At 41.4% G+C, this 18,032-nt stretch overlaps 2 protein-coding genes and 1 long non-coding RNA gene across 9 annotated transcripts in view; 1 reads left to right on the top strand and 2 right to left on the bottom strand.

The window, feature by feature from the left end:
* The window catches only part of BZW1 (basic leucine zipper and W2 domains 1), an 18,602-nt gene extending 16,609 nt beyond the window's left edge, over positions 1-1,993 (top strand). For all 4 annotated transcript variants that reach the window (XM_038421571.2, XM_038421569.2, XM_038421570.2 and 1 more), the window contains one exon: positions 565-1,993. In XM_038421571.2, the coding sequence (XP_038277499.1) occupies positions 565-596 (32 nt within the window). In that variant the 3' untranslated portion in view covers positions 597-1,993. The remainder of the gene's footprint in view (positions 1-564) is intronic.
* LOC122458177 overlaps positions 1-11,901 on the bottom strand; it is a 26,117-nt gene extending 14,216 nt beyond the window's left edge. The window contains exon 1 of the long non-coding RNA XR_006278081.1: positions 11,353-11,901. This is a non-coding gene — a long non-coding RNA (uncharacterized LOC122458177). The remainder of the gene's footprint in view (positions 1-11,352) is intronic.
* On the bottom strand, positions 2,355-13,606 carry CLK1 (CDC like kinase 1). Of its 4 annotated transcripts, none has more exons than XM_038421567.2 (13): positions 13,334-13,606; positions 11,159-11,316; positions 10,692-10,920; positions 9,149-9,239; positions 8,687-8,753; positions 7,476-7,592; positions 5,890-6,056; positions 5,720-5,814; positions 5,500-5,629; positions 4,963-5,045; positions 3,769-3,848; positions 2,751-2,841; positions 2,355-2,666 (listed from the first exon to the last, which is right to left on the bottom strand). In XM_038421567.2, the coding sequence occupies exons 2-13, from the start codon at positions 11,314-11,316 to the stop codon at positions 2,520-2,522; spliced, it is 1,455 nt and encodes a 484-aa protein (XP_038277495.1). In that variant the 5' UTR covers positions 13,334-13,606; the 3' UTR covers positions 2,355-2,519. The 4 variants fall into 4 exon arrangements, with proteins under 4 accessions (XP_038277495.1, XP_043361501.1, XP_043361503.1 ...); XM_043505566.1 differs by lacking the exon at positions 13,334-13,606 and adding an exon at positions 12,621-12,643; XM_043505568.1 differs by lacking the exons at positions 9,149-9,239; positions 11,159-11,316; positions 13,334-13,606 and having other exon boundaries at positions 10,692-10,831.
* Between the last annotated feature and the right edge of the window lie 4,426 nt (positions 13,607-18,032).

The raw sequence follows: 18,032 nt of genomic DNA on the forward strand, positions 1-18,032 counted from the left end.
CTAGCTGCTGTTTAAATAGCCTAGTCTCATTGGCCTACTAAGGCAGCCACTGTTTACTGAGCACCCGGAAGACTTACCTAGTGAGTTTATTGTGGGCTTTTAGATGAAAGTCAGGTCACTTTAATGCTAACTGAATCTTGCTGATTTGTCTAATCTTTACACTCATGTATGAGTTAAGATAGCTCAGTGGTTTGAGCATTGGCTTGCTAAACGCAGGGTTGTGAGTTCAATCCTTGAGGCGGCCATTTAGGGATCTGGGGCAAAAATTAGAGATTGGCCCTGCTTTGAGCAGGGGGTTGGACTAGATGATCTCCTGAGGTCCCTTCCAACCCTGATATTCTATGATTCTAAGAGTTGTTGTCCTCCCAGAAGCATAGTTGACACTATAGTATCACATGCCCTTTTAAAATAAACTTTGAATCTATGGAGTTGAAGTGCAGAATAGTGTGTGAGGTTGAGCTGGCAGTGTCCAGCTGTGTTCTATTAGGTTTGTTTTGAAAGGGGCTATAATCACATTTATGTTGCATAGTCCCATCTCCTAACTATTCAATTCTCTCTTTTCAGAGTCTGAGTCAGAAACTGAAGAGGGTGACTGATTGTGAAACTCTGTCCTCAGTAAAGCAAACAGGAGCTGTAGATAGATGTCATGTCTTGTGTCCTTTTTTGGTTCTTACATCCTACCTCCCTGTATCAAGCATGATACAAGGGCTCTCATGGCAAATTTATTTTAATTGTTTTCTATAGTTATTGAAGATACTGGTTTTGGTTTTTAAAACCATGTTTTAAGTAGCTTACAGGAGCTATAGATTTGACTCTAATATTGCATTAGTCCTTTCAGTTATGTTTCTACCTCCTGTATTTTCTACTGTAATGTAACTAAGGCCTTCCACAACCACAAATCATTTTATCTTGGGTTTTCTATATAAACATTTACAAGTAGTCATAATTTGGCAAATGAGATTTGTTATGGAAATTGTTTGCAAATTAAATGATACATATATCTCACCTCAAAGGCAATGGGGGGCAGAGGTGATTTGACATGAAACTTGAGAAATTGTACTAACTGGTATGGAAATAGCTTCTCTATGTAAGTCTCTTGATTTCACAAGCATTGGCTTATGCAGGTATGTTCTCTGAAGTAATACTCTAAACATGTATTGGCTAGACTTTTATGGGGGGCTGCCAAAAAAGCCTAAACTTAAAATTGTTTCTGCACAACTTCTGGATCCCTGGTTTTGCCATTTGAGTGGAAGACAGCTCATACTCCTGACCTTGGCTGGCAAGATTCTGTAGTCAAACTTTTCTCCTGCCAAGCAAAGCAAGCAGGCATTCTGAGCCTACTGGCTGTCACATGCCTGTTATGTATGTTTGTTTCCAAAGACTATTAAACTTGCCCTTGAAAGTTTTAATGCCATGTACTTATTGGTTATGGGTCAGTAGAACTCATGCTATAAAACTGCATAATTAAATCTCCAATAGTAAAGGGGGAGACCAAAAGGCAAAGTGTGGTGGCAGTTGTACTGGGTCATAGTTTTAACTTGCATACTGCTCAGGGTCCCACTACTAATTTCTGCTTCACCTCAAACCAAACCCTTTCCCCTACCTCTCATTACTGAGTTTCTATAGTGTTAAATGCATGGCCATTAGAAGGTAGGATTAAGAGATACTGTGCACATGCATCTTGTAACAATAGGCTTACTAATGCTACCAGTTCTCAAAAATCCAGCTATGCTAAACACTGAAATGTCATCACTTTCTCAGGACATCCTTGTTGAATCAAGAATAGGGACACCCCTTTGGAGCCATGTTGTCAGAACCTAATGAAAAGATTTCCCCCTTGTGAGTGAAGTATTTGTTAAATGAGTGATCTTGGTAGAACTTTAGTGCATAGATGTATTCACAATAGGTTTCTACTGTAGTGATCTGCTTCCTTTGTAACTTGTCTTCTAAAGATTTTTTTTTTAAATAAAGTCCATCCTTCATTTTTGCCAAATCAAAATTGACTTGTGTTATAGCGTATAAGCCTTCCTGAGTTTTACAAGTTCAGTATACTCTTCCTAACCTGAACTGTCCACTCTAAAAACAGTGGTCAAACTAGATTTCAGGAAATTTTTCTCCTAATATGCTAGTTAGAGGTACAGCTAGCTTAAAATACAGCAAATGCCTTATCTAGCTCCTTACCTAAGTCTACCCTCAGATTCTTTCATGTTCATTTCCTTACACCTAGGGGCTTTATTGTAAACAAAGCTTTTCCTGCTAAACCAACCACCCTGTTTGAACACAGTAATAAACTACCTTAATGCTTAAAGTTTAACTCCACATGGGCAGTCAAGAACCACTACTGCTGTATAGAAGCCATTTCAAGCTGCTTTATTTCAATAAACTTAAGTGGTCAAATAAGAAACAGTCATGATACAAACAGGACATTTACAAAGCTAACTGTACAAAATAAATAAATCTTAGTTTGTTTTGTTGACTGACACAGTCTATAATCTGCTCTGAAGAACCAAGTATAGATTTTACTTATTTTCCTGCTTTAGGGCAGAAAAGAAAGGATGGGTCAAGGCCTTATCAAGAGTAATTCTCTTGAGTGGGTCATACTCCAACATTTTTTGAATGAGGTCAAACAGATTCTCATGGTCCAAATCTTGACAAAGCATGAACTCCTAAAAAAAGGGAAGGGAAAAAAGCAATGTCAGTTGAGAAATTTGACTTTGTCCCACAAGGAAAAATAAATCATCAACTCTTACCTTGAGTGGTTTACAGCGTCTTGAAACGTATCTACCTGCGGAACTATGTTCATCCCAGTCCAATTGGTTATGGTGGAAATACTTGCGCTTCCTGCAGATTGAGAGAGGCAATCACAAATCAATGTTCTGAAACAGTATGACCATAAACTCAATCCTTTTGTAAGAGGCTAGAAGTGTGTACTTTCATAATGCAGTTTTTAAAAGGTAACTTAACACTTAGAGCAGACATGCTATTACATAGAAATGGAGGTACCAGGCTAATCTAATCACATATCCCACCCAACATATCAGAAGATAGAGCACCTCAGAAAGGTGTGGACAAGTAAAGACAACAGGGTATTTGTTTTGAACAGGTTTGACTCAGATCAATTATCCTTTGCAATGTATCAGTGCATAACTGACATTTGACCTATTTCAGTCTCTGAGGTGAGGCAAACCTGGATCATGGAAATCAATTAAAAAAATACTGTACTCAACTAAATTTGATTGTCCCCATCAGTAAATAAAGGAGTAGTACCTAGCTCAAGCACCACCATGTCAGGATGAAGATGCCTGTGCCAAGGTTCCATTCCTGTCTTTCCTTAGTACAGCAAGTCAGTGCTCATTTGCCAACTTTCACCTAGGTCCAGCCTCAACCATGCAGAAAGCAGAGTAGTGCACATAAGCAACCTTTCTGAAGGCCTACCCAGTGCAGACCATCACTTCTGCACACTGAAAGCAGAACTCACTGCAGCCAGCATAGGTAGCTAGAGATGAGCTTTAAAAAAAAAAAAAAAAAAAAAAAAAAAACCTGCCTAGGTCAATATTACACTGTCCTAAGATCTCTATGCCCCTCAGACACATGCACTTTCCATAGCCCCAGGAAAGCAGAACATTGCTGTTCTCTGCTTTTCTAAGCCACAACTCTGGCTATCTAGATTAACCAACATATGAACTGGAACTTTGTAACTTAGATTAAAATCAAAGGGATTTTAATTTCAACATTATAAAGCAAACAGGTTTGAGTATAATTAATTACCTGGTCTTCTCTATCATGTGAATTGGTAAAGGCCCCAGTATTCTCTCCATCATTGCCAAATGCTCTTTACTATCATGTGTCTAAAGGAAAAGTAGATGTGTTTAGCTTCTTATTACCCTCCCCTAATTTGTTTAAAAGTCTATTCAAGAGAGGCTAAGGTGTTTTGTTTTTTTCCCCCAGGTTAACTGCAGAAAAACCATTAGGTAGTATGTGTGGAATATACAATTGTAAAGTTTTCTAATTCCTATTTTGACAACTGTACTTCCTGGTTTTTCACTTATCAGAAGCTTATTTGTAGATGTCAACTTCCACAAATCATTTACAGCTAAATGTTATCACAAAACTAAGCAACACTTCCCTCACATTGGCAGATTAAGTTCAAAAATACGAGTATCAGCCTTCAGTATTAGAATTTGAGGTAGTAGGCTGTTTTAATAGAATTGGTCAAAGAAGATAGAGCTTCCATTAAACTTATGTTTTCATCTAAACTTACAAACATTCAGAGTCCCACCCAGCTCTGATACTAAAGCAGTTAAGCAAGGCTAAAGCTTTATTTTTAAAAGCTACCTTCTCTCCCATAACATCTTGTTCCTACTACAAGCAAATCCAGGAGACTGGCCTTTTTAGGGCCATATGTTTAAAAATACAACTTAAGTATAGCTTGCTACAACACAGAAGTCATTAAAATAAAGCTTACAGTTGAAATAAATGCATTGCTTCAGTAAAGCTTTATACCTGCTAAGACTTGGACATGTCCAAGCAATGAACCTAAACTATTGCAAGGGAAACAGAAGCATAAACTCTGGGACTGGAAATTAAAGTAAAGGGGCCACTGTTTTACTCATGTTTCAATTTTAAAGCTACATATTTTACTTATGGATTTAGGATCTTGAATCTATTTGCTGAGGACAATTTTTCTGATCCATAAGTGACATACATTAAGAACAAGCTGGTTTTTGGAGTTTTTTTTAATGCATCAATAACCATGTTGGTAGTATACAATATGTGCCTACATAGGCAGGGAGAAGCTTCAGAGTAACAGGGATCATTTTGTGCAGCTGTATGTTCTCTTCTTTATGTTCCCATTACAAAACAAAAGGACAAATGGTTTCCTCATCATCAGAATGGCTATAGAAAAGCCTTCCCCCCATTTTCTCTCCCCCACCCATATAAAAAATTTTCATAGTTACCTACCGGAAATACTGTGAATCCAAGGTAATACTCTATGAGAATACAGCCTATGCTCCAAACATCACAAGGTTGTGACCATCCCAGGGCTGTCAAAAATAAAAAGTTTGCAAGATTCGTATCTTTTTTTTGGGGGGGGGGGGAAGCAATACCTAGTGATATTAAGCAGTTAACCTACTTCCAAGTGGTGGTGTAGACAGATTAGTAAATTAAATTAAACAACTGACATCCATTATAATACAATGGCAACTGAAAGCAGAGTTCTCTTGCTAGTAAGTAAATGGCCTAGGGCATAAAAATCCAGTATAAGTTCGCCAAAATGTTAACTATCCTCTTTTAAGCAAGACCTGCTCTAGAAAAAGTAGACTTGGTTTGAAAATGCAAAGTGACCTCCAAAAATGCTGCATATCAGAATCACTACTTAGGGCAATAATGAAACAAAAAGGTGCTTCAGAATTAACAAGCACTGCAGATGAGAGTAGAAGTTACAATAAAATACAGAATTTCAAAATAAGCTGGTTTGAAGTTTAAGTGTTTTCTGACCTAAAATAACTTCAGGAGCTCTGTAATGTCTTGTAGACACCAGAGTACTGTGATGTTCGTCATCATACGTTGCACTTCCAAAGTCCACAATTTTGATGTCTGGATTTTTTAGTGTGCGTTCATCACGTTTCTAAAAATGAAATATACAGCATTAAATGTATGAACAGAATAAGCCCCAGAGGTATGTTGTAGCAAGAACCATTTGAAACAATAGATTTACCAGTTTGGGGTTATACTCTTCTACATAGTCAGACTTCACAAATAAAATATTTTCAGGCTTCAGATCTGTATGAGTCAATTTGTTCAAGTGTAAAACTGCAAGAGAAAATGAAAATTAGCAAGCTATTTAAACAGTAATTTAAACAACTGAAAAATACTAAACACACTTACAGTTTACAGATCTGCAAATCTGATATGCCATCTTCCTAATGTGGTCAAGCCGAAATGGCAAAAAACTGTTCTCTTTAATAAAGTCGTAGGTACTAAGTCCCAGTAGTTCAAAAACAATGCAAACATGGCCGTGATGTTCAAACCATTCCAACATCTGTACACAGCGACTGTAAACAAAAAACCCAATAAAATGTACTGTAATACAGCAGATATATTACATCATGTTTACATAAAATGGCCGTATCAGCACACATATCAGTACTTGACCTGAACAGATTTCAGAGTAGCAGCCGTGTTAGTCTGTATTCGCAAAAAAGAAATGGAGTATTTGTAGCACCTTAGAGACTAATAAATTTATTTGAGCATAAGCTTTCGTGAGCTACAGCTCACTTCACTGGCCGCATTCCTTATTAGTCTCTAAGGTGCCACAAGTACTCCATTTCTTTTTTGACCTGAACAGAGAGTATGCAGTTATTATCCCAGTATAGAGTAAGATTTTCCTGTTTGAATGTATTGTTCTATCTTAACTGGGAGCTAGAAGAATTAAAGGGAAGGCAACACAACAATTCCAGATAAGCAATCTCCCAGCAGACATCAGGGACAACCACAAGCCAACTGCACGCTTCCAAGCTCCACTTCAAAGTGACACAGCCCAGTGATTCTCAACCAGCGGTCCGGGACCTCCTGGGGTTGGGGGTGCAGCCAAACAGGGCTGGCATTAGACTTGTTGGGGACAAAGGCTGAAAGCCTAAGCCCCACCACATGGGGCTGAAGACTGGTGACCTAAACCCCTGCCACCCAGGGCTGAAGCCTGAGCAACTTAGCTTTGCAGGGTCCCCTGGGAACTGCCCTGCTTGCTACCCTATAATGCTGGCCCTGGCTCTTATATGCAGAAAGAACAATAGTTGTAGGCGGTGGAGTTTTTATAGCATGCTGGGGGGGGAGGGGCGCACACAGCTGGCTCAGAAAGAAAAAGTTTGAGAACCCCTGACATAGCCGTTTTACCATGATGGGAGATTTGAAATCAAAAGTTTAAAAAAAGCCTTTCAAGGAAAGGTGGAGGAGAGTGCGCACTGTGCAAGCTGCCTAAGGCCCTCCAGCATGGTGGTGTCCGAGAGATCTGACAGACATGGTGACAGAGATTTTGTGCATCCGATGAAGTGAGCTGTAGCTCACGAAAGCTTATGCTCAAATAAATGTTAGTCTCTAAGGTGCCACAAGTACTCCTTTTCTTTTTACGGATACAGACTAACACAGCTGCTACTCAAACACAAACAGAAATAATTTTGTGGAGGGCCAGAAGTGTACATAATTAAATAGCAAGTAAAAATACAGTCCCCTACGCCCAAGGGTTTAAAATCTAGATTAATAATGAGATAGGACACTGGGGAAGATAAGCATTGGAGACAAAGGAAGGAATTAACAGAATAAGGTTATTGGATTATTTAGGGAGTACAATGTCAATCTTAGTACTTAATTTTAATATTACAATTATGGTTTAAGAAAAGTCAGAGGAATTTTAGAAGAGTCAAAGGAATGAAGAAATCCTAAAACCAAAATATCTTCCATTCTAATTCTATACTTACAATGTGCTCTTGGGATCTGATGCATTTAAATGCTCCAATACCTGTATTTCTGAACGAGCTGCTTCACAATATCTATCAACATTTTTTACTATTTTCACTGCTACGTGTCTACCTTCCCTGTAAAATAAAAGTTTTTGAATGGTTATAGACAACTGCAGAACTATAACAACCACCATAACACCTCACACAAGTTTCCTTTACAGCAGAATTCAACTGCAACTAGCAAATGATCACCACAAACATGATTTTAGTGCTTTTCATCCTTAAACCTATTTTTAAAAGAAAGTAAAGTTTCATAAATTCAGACAAAATTTATCAATTTTTCCCACCAATTATTTTCATTCTGTGTTAAATATGCCCAATCATAAATTATGTTGCATCTCAGTTTGAGAAGTCTGATTTTATCCTACCACTTTATTTTTAGTCTTTGTGGTGTACTAAAATAAAGTCATGTGGGGACAACATGATAGCAAGTTACAAACTATATACATGTGTGTGTGTGTCTGTCCCATGTTAGCATTGGATAAAAGTTTGATATACTAAGATGTGGTGTATGTCAGCCATCTTAAAACTTTGGATAGTCAGAAATTGGATTTACAGTTCTCTTCATGTCATAAGCGAGTAAAAATTACATTCTGGAATGAGATATTTGCAATTGAATTATGTAACCAATAAGAGCGCAGACTGGATTTCACAATAATTATAGATACAAACAGGTACTATTGACTGTCAATTATGCAATCCATTAAATTGAATGCAAACATATTTATTCTTGAGTCAAGTGCTTGTTATATACAGATAATCCAAATGTTAAATGAGACTGAACCTTCATAAACAGTAACCTTGCAACTGTGTGATAGAGAAGAGTAAACTGTTTAAATCATGCTCTTTATTGTTCTATAGAAATGAGATTCCTCAGAGATGCATATGAACAACTCTCAATGAATCAAAATAGAAGTCACGTACAGACAGCTGTAGCATAATTTGATCCTCTAACTGGTCAAGGATGAACTGTAGTTTGTCTGTATCAATGCCATTATATATAAATAGAAAAGCAATGAGTATAAAGACAATCAAAAAATAACTAACCAGCCAAAAAAAAAAAAAAAAAAAATTTTAACACATATTCACTACAAATGTGAAACTGTTTTGTAAACTAGGCCAGGCTGGCACTGACAAGAAAGTTACATTTATAAGAAAACATTACTTACGCTTTGTGATCTATGCACTCCACTACTTTTCCAAAAGCACCTTCGCCCAGAGTAGCAATAATTTCATCTAAAAGAGAAAAAAATCTCAATCAAACAAGTAGTGATATTCTAATTAGTTATTCACAAAACTAAATTCTATCAATGCAGATTAATCTAGGCTGTGCCTCTATAAAAGTGTAACTAAACATCTCTAAGCTAGAATATTTATTTTATTGAACTCATCAAAACAGTTATAGTTATGTCATTCCAAATTTCATTAACTTCATTTACTATTTTGGAAAATGAATATCAATGTTTAATTTCTAGAGAAAGAAAAACAACCCCCCCACAAAAGTAAAAAAAATAAAAATAAAAATAAAAAAATCAAGAAAGAAAGAAAAGACTTCCAAAGCCCCTGACATCTTATTCTAAAAGAAATTATTCTATCTGAAAAGTTAATAAATTTTGAAAAATATTCTATACATCTTGCACTTAGTACGTCTCCACTCTGACAGATCAGGTGACCCTCCTCATCATCCTCTACACTCCTGGATCTTTTCCTTCGGTGACTCTTCTGGAAACGGCATGTGGGCGGCACCAAGATCGTCCAGCCAATCAATATACCCGAGTGAATTCAGGGCAGAATACGAAATTCATTCAGCGGGGAGATATTCAGGCATTCAGATACGCGCCAGGCCACAAACGGTTGGCAGGAGCAATTTCAAATTCAGTCCCCAGAAATTCACAGGGCACATAGTTTATGTTACAGGAGAAAAACATGGCAAGGAACAGATTTTCAGATAAGATACTCAAAGTGGCAAGGCAACAAAAAATTACAACACATTTGTTTTTTCTTTTAAAAAAAAATGGTTCACTTGAAGCACTGAAATTTATTTTAGGATTGCAGTGTCCTTATTTGCAAGTCTAATGCTGTAAAACAGCAGGATTTAATATTTACTTGTCTATATAAAATAGCCTTGTGGCCAAATTAGGATACCCAAGTTAAACAAATCTGAGTTTAAAGTATTCATCTGAATTAAACATTCGTTTTGAGTAATAGTTCAGAATAAATAAAAAAGTCACAAAAAGATAAATCTACTCCAGGCGGCTTCAGTTAAAGGGTTATCAAAAGTATAAACCAGGGGTTCTCAAACTGGGGGTCGCGAGGTTACTACATGGGGGAGGGAGAGCACGAGCTGTAAATCTCCACCCCAAACCCCGCTTTTTCCTCCAGCATTTATAATGGTGTTATAAATTAACAACACATTTTTATATATTTTGGGGGTGGAGGGGGGTCACACTCAGAGGCTTGCTATGTGAAGGGGGTCACCAGTACAAAAGTTTGAGAACCACTGGTATATAAACCATATTGTCTTCAACTGTTCTGTCAATTGAAGTTAAGCACAACTACATTAAGAGATCAGACAGCATGCCCTGCCAGTGGATAGGCAGCATGCATGTCGGATACTCAAAACCATAATGCACTTGTTTATCAGACATTTTGTTAATTAACAGTTGCAAAAAAAAAAAAAAAAAAAAAAACTGCATATATGCCTCGCCTTGTTATTTCAAAATCATTGAAGTTTCTAAGTTTAACAAAAGTAAATTTAAGTAATAGCTTGCACATAAATGGTTTGGATTTTGAGCAAGATGGAAATATGTACCTTTCCTGACGAATGAAGACTTAAGATATATGAGGGGCAATACCTATGTTTCAGGTAATTATTAAATAAAGGTAATTAGTCAGTCAGTGGTTATTACTCATTCATCAGTGGAAATCTATCTGATAAACAATTATATGCTCTAGGGTTTAGCGAGTATCTCTGTGTGATACAGAAACTTCTCATCCAAGGGGGAAAAAAAAAAGTAACAGAAAAAATAATCTACTATCAATATCAGAAATAAGACCTTCCCGAACTCACACACTTGACTGCCACTGCTCAGATGAGAAGTTATTTTCCCAAAAAAATAAAATAAATAAATAAAATAAAAAATAAAATAAAAAAGTTTAAAAAATTACTCATACCATTTGTGAATGATGATGTGAGGCACTGTGATATGTCTTGTGTTTTCTTTTATAGCTACTTCTCCCACTATGGCCTGAAGACTTGCTACTGTGGTTGTGATAACCATTTTCGTGATCTCTGTGATGGTGCCCATTTTCATACACTTGACTGTAATCACTTCTATATTCCTCAATGTAACGCCGGTCATGATGATCTCTTTCATTTACGGAGCTGGCTTCCGAATAATGACTAGAAATAAAAAAAAAAAAATGAATTTAATTGACATCACTTTATGTCAAGTGGAATCGTTAAGACAATTTCTACTGGAAGGCTTCACTCTTTAAATATCTACAAAATACTGCATCAAGAAAATACTAACAAAATAAGTTAACAGATCTGCTTATGTACTTACTGAAATTTAAACTTAACAGTTCTTACAACGAAGGCTTAGCAATTTACCATGATTAAAAATCCAAAATTTATTTACCTATCAGAAACTTTGGAGTGATTATGTTTGCAGCGCTTGTTCTCCCGTGCACTGCTGTGTGATCTCTTCTTTCTCTTATGGCTGCTGCTGCATTTTCTGGGATCCCAACTTTCCTTTTCATCCCAATCAGGATACTCAGTTCGTTTGGAATGCCGCATCTGTCACAGACAAGCCAATTCCCCCTTTAAAAGTACATCCTAAATACAGTTACAATTTACCAATACAATGTAATATAAACAGCACACTGATTTAAACGGTTAACAGAAATTAAAATAGTCTTCCCAGTGAACTTTACGGTTTTATAGCATTCTTTTTGCTCCACCCCTAAATGTTTCTCTCTCCAAAATAAAAAAAAAAAAAAAAATCAATCAATCAAAACATCTATATCCATGTAAACATGGACCAATAATCTAACCTCTTATAGGAAATGCTATCAATCCAAATATTCTGACTCTAGCAGGGACCACTCATTAGGAACTTCAGTCATGTGTGCAGAGTTGTTCATGGTAGAAATTCCTTCAAATTCCACCCTCCATTATATCCAATTTTTGAGCAAAAATCAACATCCATAATTATCAGCCAGCATGCTTTAAAAGCTAGCAAGGTACTTTGTGTATTTTAACATACTTACAAATTTTATTAAAGCCAATGTTAAAAAAAATTATATAACACACAGGTTAAGAAAAGAGCGTCTGTACCCCTGGGTACAGTGCTTAGATTATAAATACAAAGTTTGTTTTTAAAGTCATTAAATATATATAGTACATAATTAGCAATAATCCAAATTGAGGTGAATAAAGTTAACAATACAGTTTAGATATCAGAATCTGAATACTCAGGTACATCACTCATGAATAGTTATACAGAGAGATGGTTGTGGAAAGCAAATATAGCAACTAGTGAAAACTGTCCCTCAGTAATAAGAATTTAGGGCAGGTTGTACATTTAGAAAATACAATCCATGAGGAAAATACTTCAAACCTTCCTCCTGTTACTACACCTACCAGAAGTTCTCAAGCCTCTACCAAAATACCACTGTGAACTGCTTAAATGTACTCAGTCTGATTTACTGTAAAGAAGGGAAAGGCAGGAACTGGAAAAATATCACTCAAAGCTTCTCTCCTAGCCCACCCTTCAACCATAAACCAATTCAAGATCCTAACACACATTCTCCTGCCACACACACACACACACACACACGACATAAATATGAACCTGACACCTCCTATCCCCATTTGGAGATTTTGCTGTGCCTCCAAGGCTAGCAATCCTGCCGCCCGTGTGCTTTCAGATGCCCTCTAATGTATTACTCTGATGAGTCAGGGGAGGGAAAACAACATTCCCGTTCACTCTCGACTGGGGACCTCCAGCTAATCCTTCCCATGGGCGCTCAGCATCGGGCCTTGTTCCTGAGACCCCGTAACTCTCCACGAACGAGGCAGAATCAGGCCCCTGCGCTCACCTCGCTACACGTATTGAGCCTCTTCCAGCTCTGCGCAGACATTAATGTCTCCTCAACGGGTCTGCAGCCCAGCGGCCCGGCCCTGCAGCTCTCGCGGAGCCCCAATACCCAGGAGCAGCAGCTGCCCCCCAGAGCGCCCACCACGTCCCTCCCCGGCTGGGCAGGCGGCCGAGGCAGCACAGCCCCGCCATGGGGCGGGAGGACGAGCTAAAGCCGGGTCTCTCGCTCGCGATCCAAGGCCCCTGGCGCGAGGCGGGGGCGTATCCTGGCCTCGCCAGGCGCCTCCCCCCACGGGACCAGCCGCAGCCATTTTCTCGCCGTCCAGGGCGCAGCAGACAGAACATGGCGGCGCGGGGGGGGGGGGAGGGGGGCATACCCGGATTAACGCATTTAGCGGCCGCAACAACCCCAGCGGAGCCTTCACTAGGCGGGGCGGCTCCACGAGCCGAAATCAGGATCGTACCCGCACCCCCCCCCCCCGGGAACAACAAGACCCCGCCCAGGGGCAACTGACGGCGACACTCCACCTGTGCCGAGGCGGGGGCAATAACCCGGGCTTCAAGCAGGGCCAGGGGCGGCGACCTCTGTCTGTCTGTCTGTCGGCCCCCCCCCCGCCATAATGGGGCAGGAAACGACACCCCCACCACAGACACACACGGCCGGGGACAGTACCCCCCACCTCCCCTTTATCCCACCGCCAACCAGCGACTCACCGCTCCGGCTGGTGCCGCTGCTACCTCACGGGTCTGCTGGTGCTGCTGAGCGTCCAAGTCCGCCCTACCCACACAAAATGGTGCCGCCGACTGCTGGAACCTTCTGGAGTAGGGAAGCGCGTCACACAGGGCTGCGCATGCGCCGGCCCGTTCGGCTCCTCTGCGGGGAGGGAGAGGGGCGCGCGCGCGGTGCTGAAGGGCGCGCGTGCCCGCAAGTCGCGGAAAAAAACGCCCCCTCGCGTCTGTTTGTGCTTGCGCGGGGCGCTCAGTGACGTCAGCGGGGGGGCTCGCTTACGCCCAGGGTTTGGGGCTGCCGCCCCGCGTGGCCCGCGTCTTTCTCTGACAGAGTCTCCCGGGAACGCCTCCAGCCAGGGGACAGGGGCCGGACGGGGGAATCGGGTTCAAACCCTCCTCAACCCCTGCCGGGAGTTAGCAGGCCCCTTCCCGCCAAAGGGGATGAACTGCTTATGTGGGACAACAGGCTGCCCCACCTTGTGCTTAGCTGCGTCGCCCTGGCCGTGGCTACACTGCTGTAAAAGACCGGTGGCTGCCCCGGCCAGCGCATTGTGGCTTGTGGGGCTGCACAGTGCAGCGCATGGGCTCAGGCTGGACCCCGGCCGCTCTGGGCTCCTGCGGGAGGGGAGTAATGGTGTCTCAGAGCCTGGGCTCCAGCCCAATCCCGAATACCTACACTGCTGTTTTTAGCCCTGTGGCCCCATGCTTGTAAGCCCAAGTCAGCTCTGTAACTAGATGCTAGGGGCCTTTTGGTGCAGTGTAAACATACTCTGAAAACCTTTCCCAGACGAAAAGGAGGACTTGTGGCACTTTAGAGACTAACAAATTTATTAGAGCATAAGCTTTCGTGAGCTACAGCTCACTTCATCGGATGCATTGCGAATGCGGACTAACACGGCTGCTACTCTTTCCCAGAAGAGTTCTGTGTAGCTCAAAAGCTTGTCTCTCTCACCAACAGAAGTTGGTCCAACAAAAGATATTACCTCACCCACCTTCTCTCTCTAATATCCTGGGACCAACATGGCTACATCACCACTGCAAATAACTTTTGAAAAGACACAGAGGTAATGCAAAAAGAAAAGGAGGACATGTGGCACCTTAGAGACTAACAAATTTATTTGAGCATAAGCTTTGGTGAGCTACAGCTCACTCATCGAATGCTTATGCTCAAATAAATTAGTTAGTCTCTAAGGTGCCACAAGTCCTCCTTTTCTTTTTGCAAATACAGACTAACACGGCTGCTACTCTGAGACCAGAGGTAATGCAGTGTTGTTGTAGCAGTAACAACACTGCAATGTTCTTTTAAGGACAGATATATGACTATGTCTTAGTTTGAAATCAAACTTATGATACTGGATTTGAACATATATTTTTTTTTAAATTTACTGTGGGTCTGGGTAGCCATAATGCAGTACACTACTCATGCTAATAGTATCTGGCACCGTAGGAAAATTTTTGTCCTACTGGCAGTATGGCAGGCAAACATACAATCAGTTGCTTTCATCTGCATCTGCTGTTGCCATTGGTTACCAGGGACAGAAGTAGAAGTTACAAGTAGGGTTGCCATTTGCCAGATTTCCAATCACACAAAACTGAACACCCCTGCACCACCCCTTTTCCATGGCCCCACATAAACCCCACCCCTTCTGAGAAGGCCATGCCCATCACTTGCTCCATCCCCCCCCCCCCCCGTCACTCACTCTTCCCCACCCTCACTCACTTTCAGTGGGCTGGTGCAGGGGGTTGAGGTGTGGGAGGGGATGTGGGCTAGGCGTGTAGGCTCTGGGGTAGGGCCAGGGATGAGAGGTTTGGGGTGCAGGAGGGGACTCTGGGCTGGGGCAGGGGGTTGGGTACGGGGGGGATGAGGGCTCCAGCTAAGGGTGGGACTGGGGATGAAGGGTTTGGGGTACCCGAGGGGAATCTGGGCTGGGCCACGAGAGTGAGGGTTAAGGGGTTTGCAGTGCAGAAGGGGATTATGGGCTGGGACGGGGGTTGGGGTGCAGGGTCCTGGTGATGCTTACCGTGGCTCTGAGGAAGCGGCCGCCAGGTTCCTGCAGCTTCTAGGTACATGGGTGGCCAGGCAGCTCTGCACTGTGTGCTCTGCCTTCGCGCCCACAGACACCGCCCCCCGCAGCTCCCATTGGTTGCAGTTCCCGATCAATGGGAGCTATGGGAGTATTCCTGGTACTCGGGGTGGGGGCAGCGCGCAGAGCCGCCCAGTTCCTGGCCAACCCAGCGCCTAGGGGCTGCAGGGACCTGGAAGCCACTTCTGGGAGCAGCGCGGAGCCAGGGCAGATAGGGAGCCTGCCTTAGCCTTGGGCCCCTGCTGCGCCATTGACTGGACTTTTAACCACCTAGTAGGTGGTGCCGACTGGAGCTGTCAGAGTCCCTTTTCGACCGGGCATTTCGGTTGAAAACCGGATGCCTGGCAACCCTAGATAGAAGCCAAGCAGAACAAATATAACCCAGGCCTTGAGCTGTGAAAACGAATGAGGAACATACAGCAACGTGAATAAGATAATAAGCAGAATCAGAAGCTCCAGGAAGTGAGAAAGCAGCCACCATAGGACAGGCACAACACAATTTCACTGTACAGCCTCCTCATCTCATTAGTTTGACCCCAAGAAACTGTTTTTCTTCTGTAGATAAATATAGCTTTACTATCTAGTGCAACTATGGCAGATGGACTTGGTTAATTGACAGTGGGCCCAATTCAACCCTGGTGTAAACTGTATTGAATTTAAGTGGGTGCAACTCTATTGAATCAGGGCTGAATTTGGTCCATTATGTTTTATTGCAGGAATTTATACCAACTCCACTGCCACACCCTGTGTTGCAATATTTAAATGGCATACCTCAAAGATAATGAGATGTAAGCAGCTTTGCTTTACTATCAAATGAGAGGACTGAAATGCTGTATCTTTCATTATTTCCATTTGGGATAACAAAAGGGGGGAGGGATAGCTCAGTGGCTTGAGCATTGGTCTGCTAAACACAGGGTTGTGAGTTCAATTTTTGAGGGTGCCATTTAGGGATCCAGGGCAAAAATTGGGGATTGGCCCAGCTTTGAGCAGGGGGTTGGACTAGATGACCTCCTGAGGTCCCTTCCAACCCTGATATTCTATGAATTTTAATTAATTAGTGTATAGAAACAAATAACTTAATGTCAGTTACACTCCTACTTTCTGGTGTTTTGAAACACAATCTGAAATTCTAACTGTTATTGCTAAGCCCCTTACATGAGACACTGACCTCATCAAAGTAAATCTCCATTAGAAATTCCTGTCAGCCTGCACCCCTACTGAGATTCAGCACTGACAAGCAGCATGAGTATCTAAACACATTTAACCACACTACCTCCTTTCCAACATGCAAATGGGCTGTTTTTAAGCCTCTTATACCTTCTCACACATTCAAATGTATTTGTCTGTTCTTAGGGACAAAATAATAATACTTAGGGAATGCATTTGATATATGGGTCTCAATGCTTTACAACGCAACCTGCATTATCCCCATTTTACTGAGAGGGATACAGAAGCATGGGAATTGAGTGATCTACGTAAGGTTACAAAACAAGTTAGTCACAGGGTTGGGAATGGAACTCAGAGATCTCTTGAATCCCAATTTCCCAAATTAACCATAGTGAATACTCCCCTCATATTCAAAGCACTCCACAAACATTAATTAATCCTAAAACTAATTTCCACAATGGAAAGAGGCCTCACAGCAGATTTTACATAAATCAAAGAATCACATAAAATCATCATCTTCTCCTCAGAAAGCAGAACAGTGCATGATCCAAACAGGTGATCTGTATTTGATGAGGATTTGCATGGGAAGTGTGTTCAGTGCCAGTGACAATAGACTGAGATGGAAAGTGGTAAGTCAGAAGGGAGATGAAAAACCGGTGGTTGGACCTTTACAATTATGAGCTCCTTAGTAATTTGTTTGTATATGGCTTCTTGGGAAAAGCAATCTATTGTTTTTCTTATACTGCATATCTTTTCTTTCTCTCTTCGATGCCTTTAGGATAATAAGGTTGCATAAAGAAAAAAAGAAAAGGAGTACCGGTGGCACCTTAGAGACTAACAAATTTATTAGAGCATAAGCTTTCGTGAGCTACAGCTCACTTCATCGGATGCATCCGATGAAGTGAGCTGTAGCTCACGAAAGCTTATGCTCTAATAAATTTGTTAGTCTCTAAGGTGCCACCGGTACTCCTTTTCTTTTGCGATACAGACTAACACGGCTGCTACTCTGAACCTATAACAGAAAAAGTACCTCAGTGCCACAGTCAGGGCATTTGAGGTGCAGCGCACTGTTACTTCACAGAATGCTCATAGTGATACCTACCCTGGACCAGCAAGACTGACTCTTATGGAGCATCAGGACAGTTAGTTGCGATGCTTGTTATTACAAGTATTACAGGACACTCATCAATACATCCGGCTCAGGGCCAGGTCTCAACTGAGCACAGACTGAAGTGTACCAAATTAAGTGTGATTCTTCTTGGGATTCTGGCAAGTGGGAACTGAGGATAGTATCAGTAAATTTATTTCACTTTCAAGCAGGGGCTTAGAAGGGGAAAGAGAAGGCGCACAGAAGTATTTTAATACCCCGGCTGCATGCTTTACAAATGGAGGCTCTTGGGCTTCACTTGTCAGTGGGTTCCTTTCTCTCATCA

The sequence above is a fragment of the Dermochelys coriacea genome, chromosome 11 (genome assembly GCF_009764565.3).
Source record: "Dermochelys coriacea isolate rDerCor1 chromosome 11, rDerCor1.pri.v4, whole genome shotgun sequence".
NCBI classification, from domain to species: domain Eukaryota; kingdom Metazoa; phylum Chordata; order Testudines; family Dermochelyidae; genus Dermochelys; species Dermochelys coriacea.

Bases quoted from the DNA above. Each gene is read 5' to 3' on its own strand.
- CLK1 (XM_038421567.2), bottom strand. From the start codon at position 11,316: ATGCGGCATTCCAAACGAACTGAGTATCCTGATTGGGATGAAAAGGAA. The intron at 5,815-5,889 runs GTAAGTGTGTTT...TTTCTCTTGCAG, and splicing joins GATTTGCAGATCTGTAAACT to TTTTACACTTGAACAAATTG. The intron at 5,630-5,719 runs GTAAATCTATTG...TTTCATTTTTAG, and splicing joins AAGAGTATAACCCCAAACTG to AAACGTGATGAACGCACACT.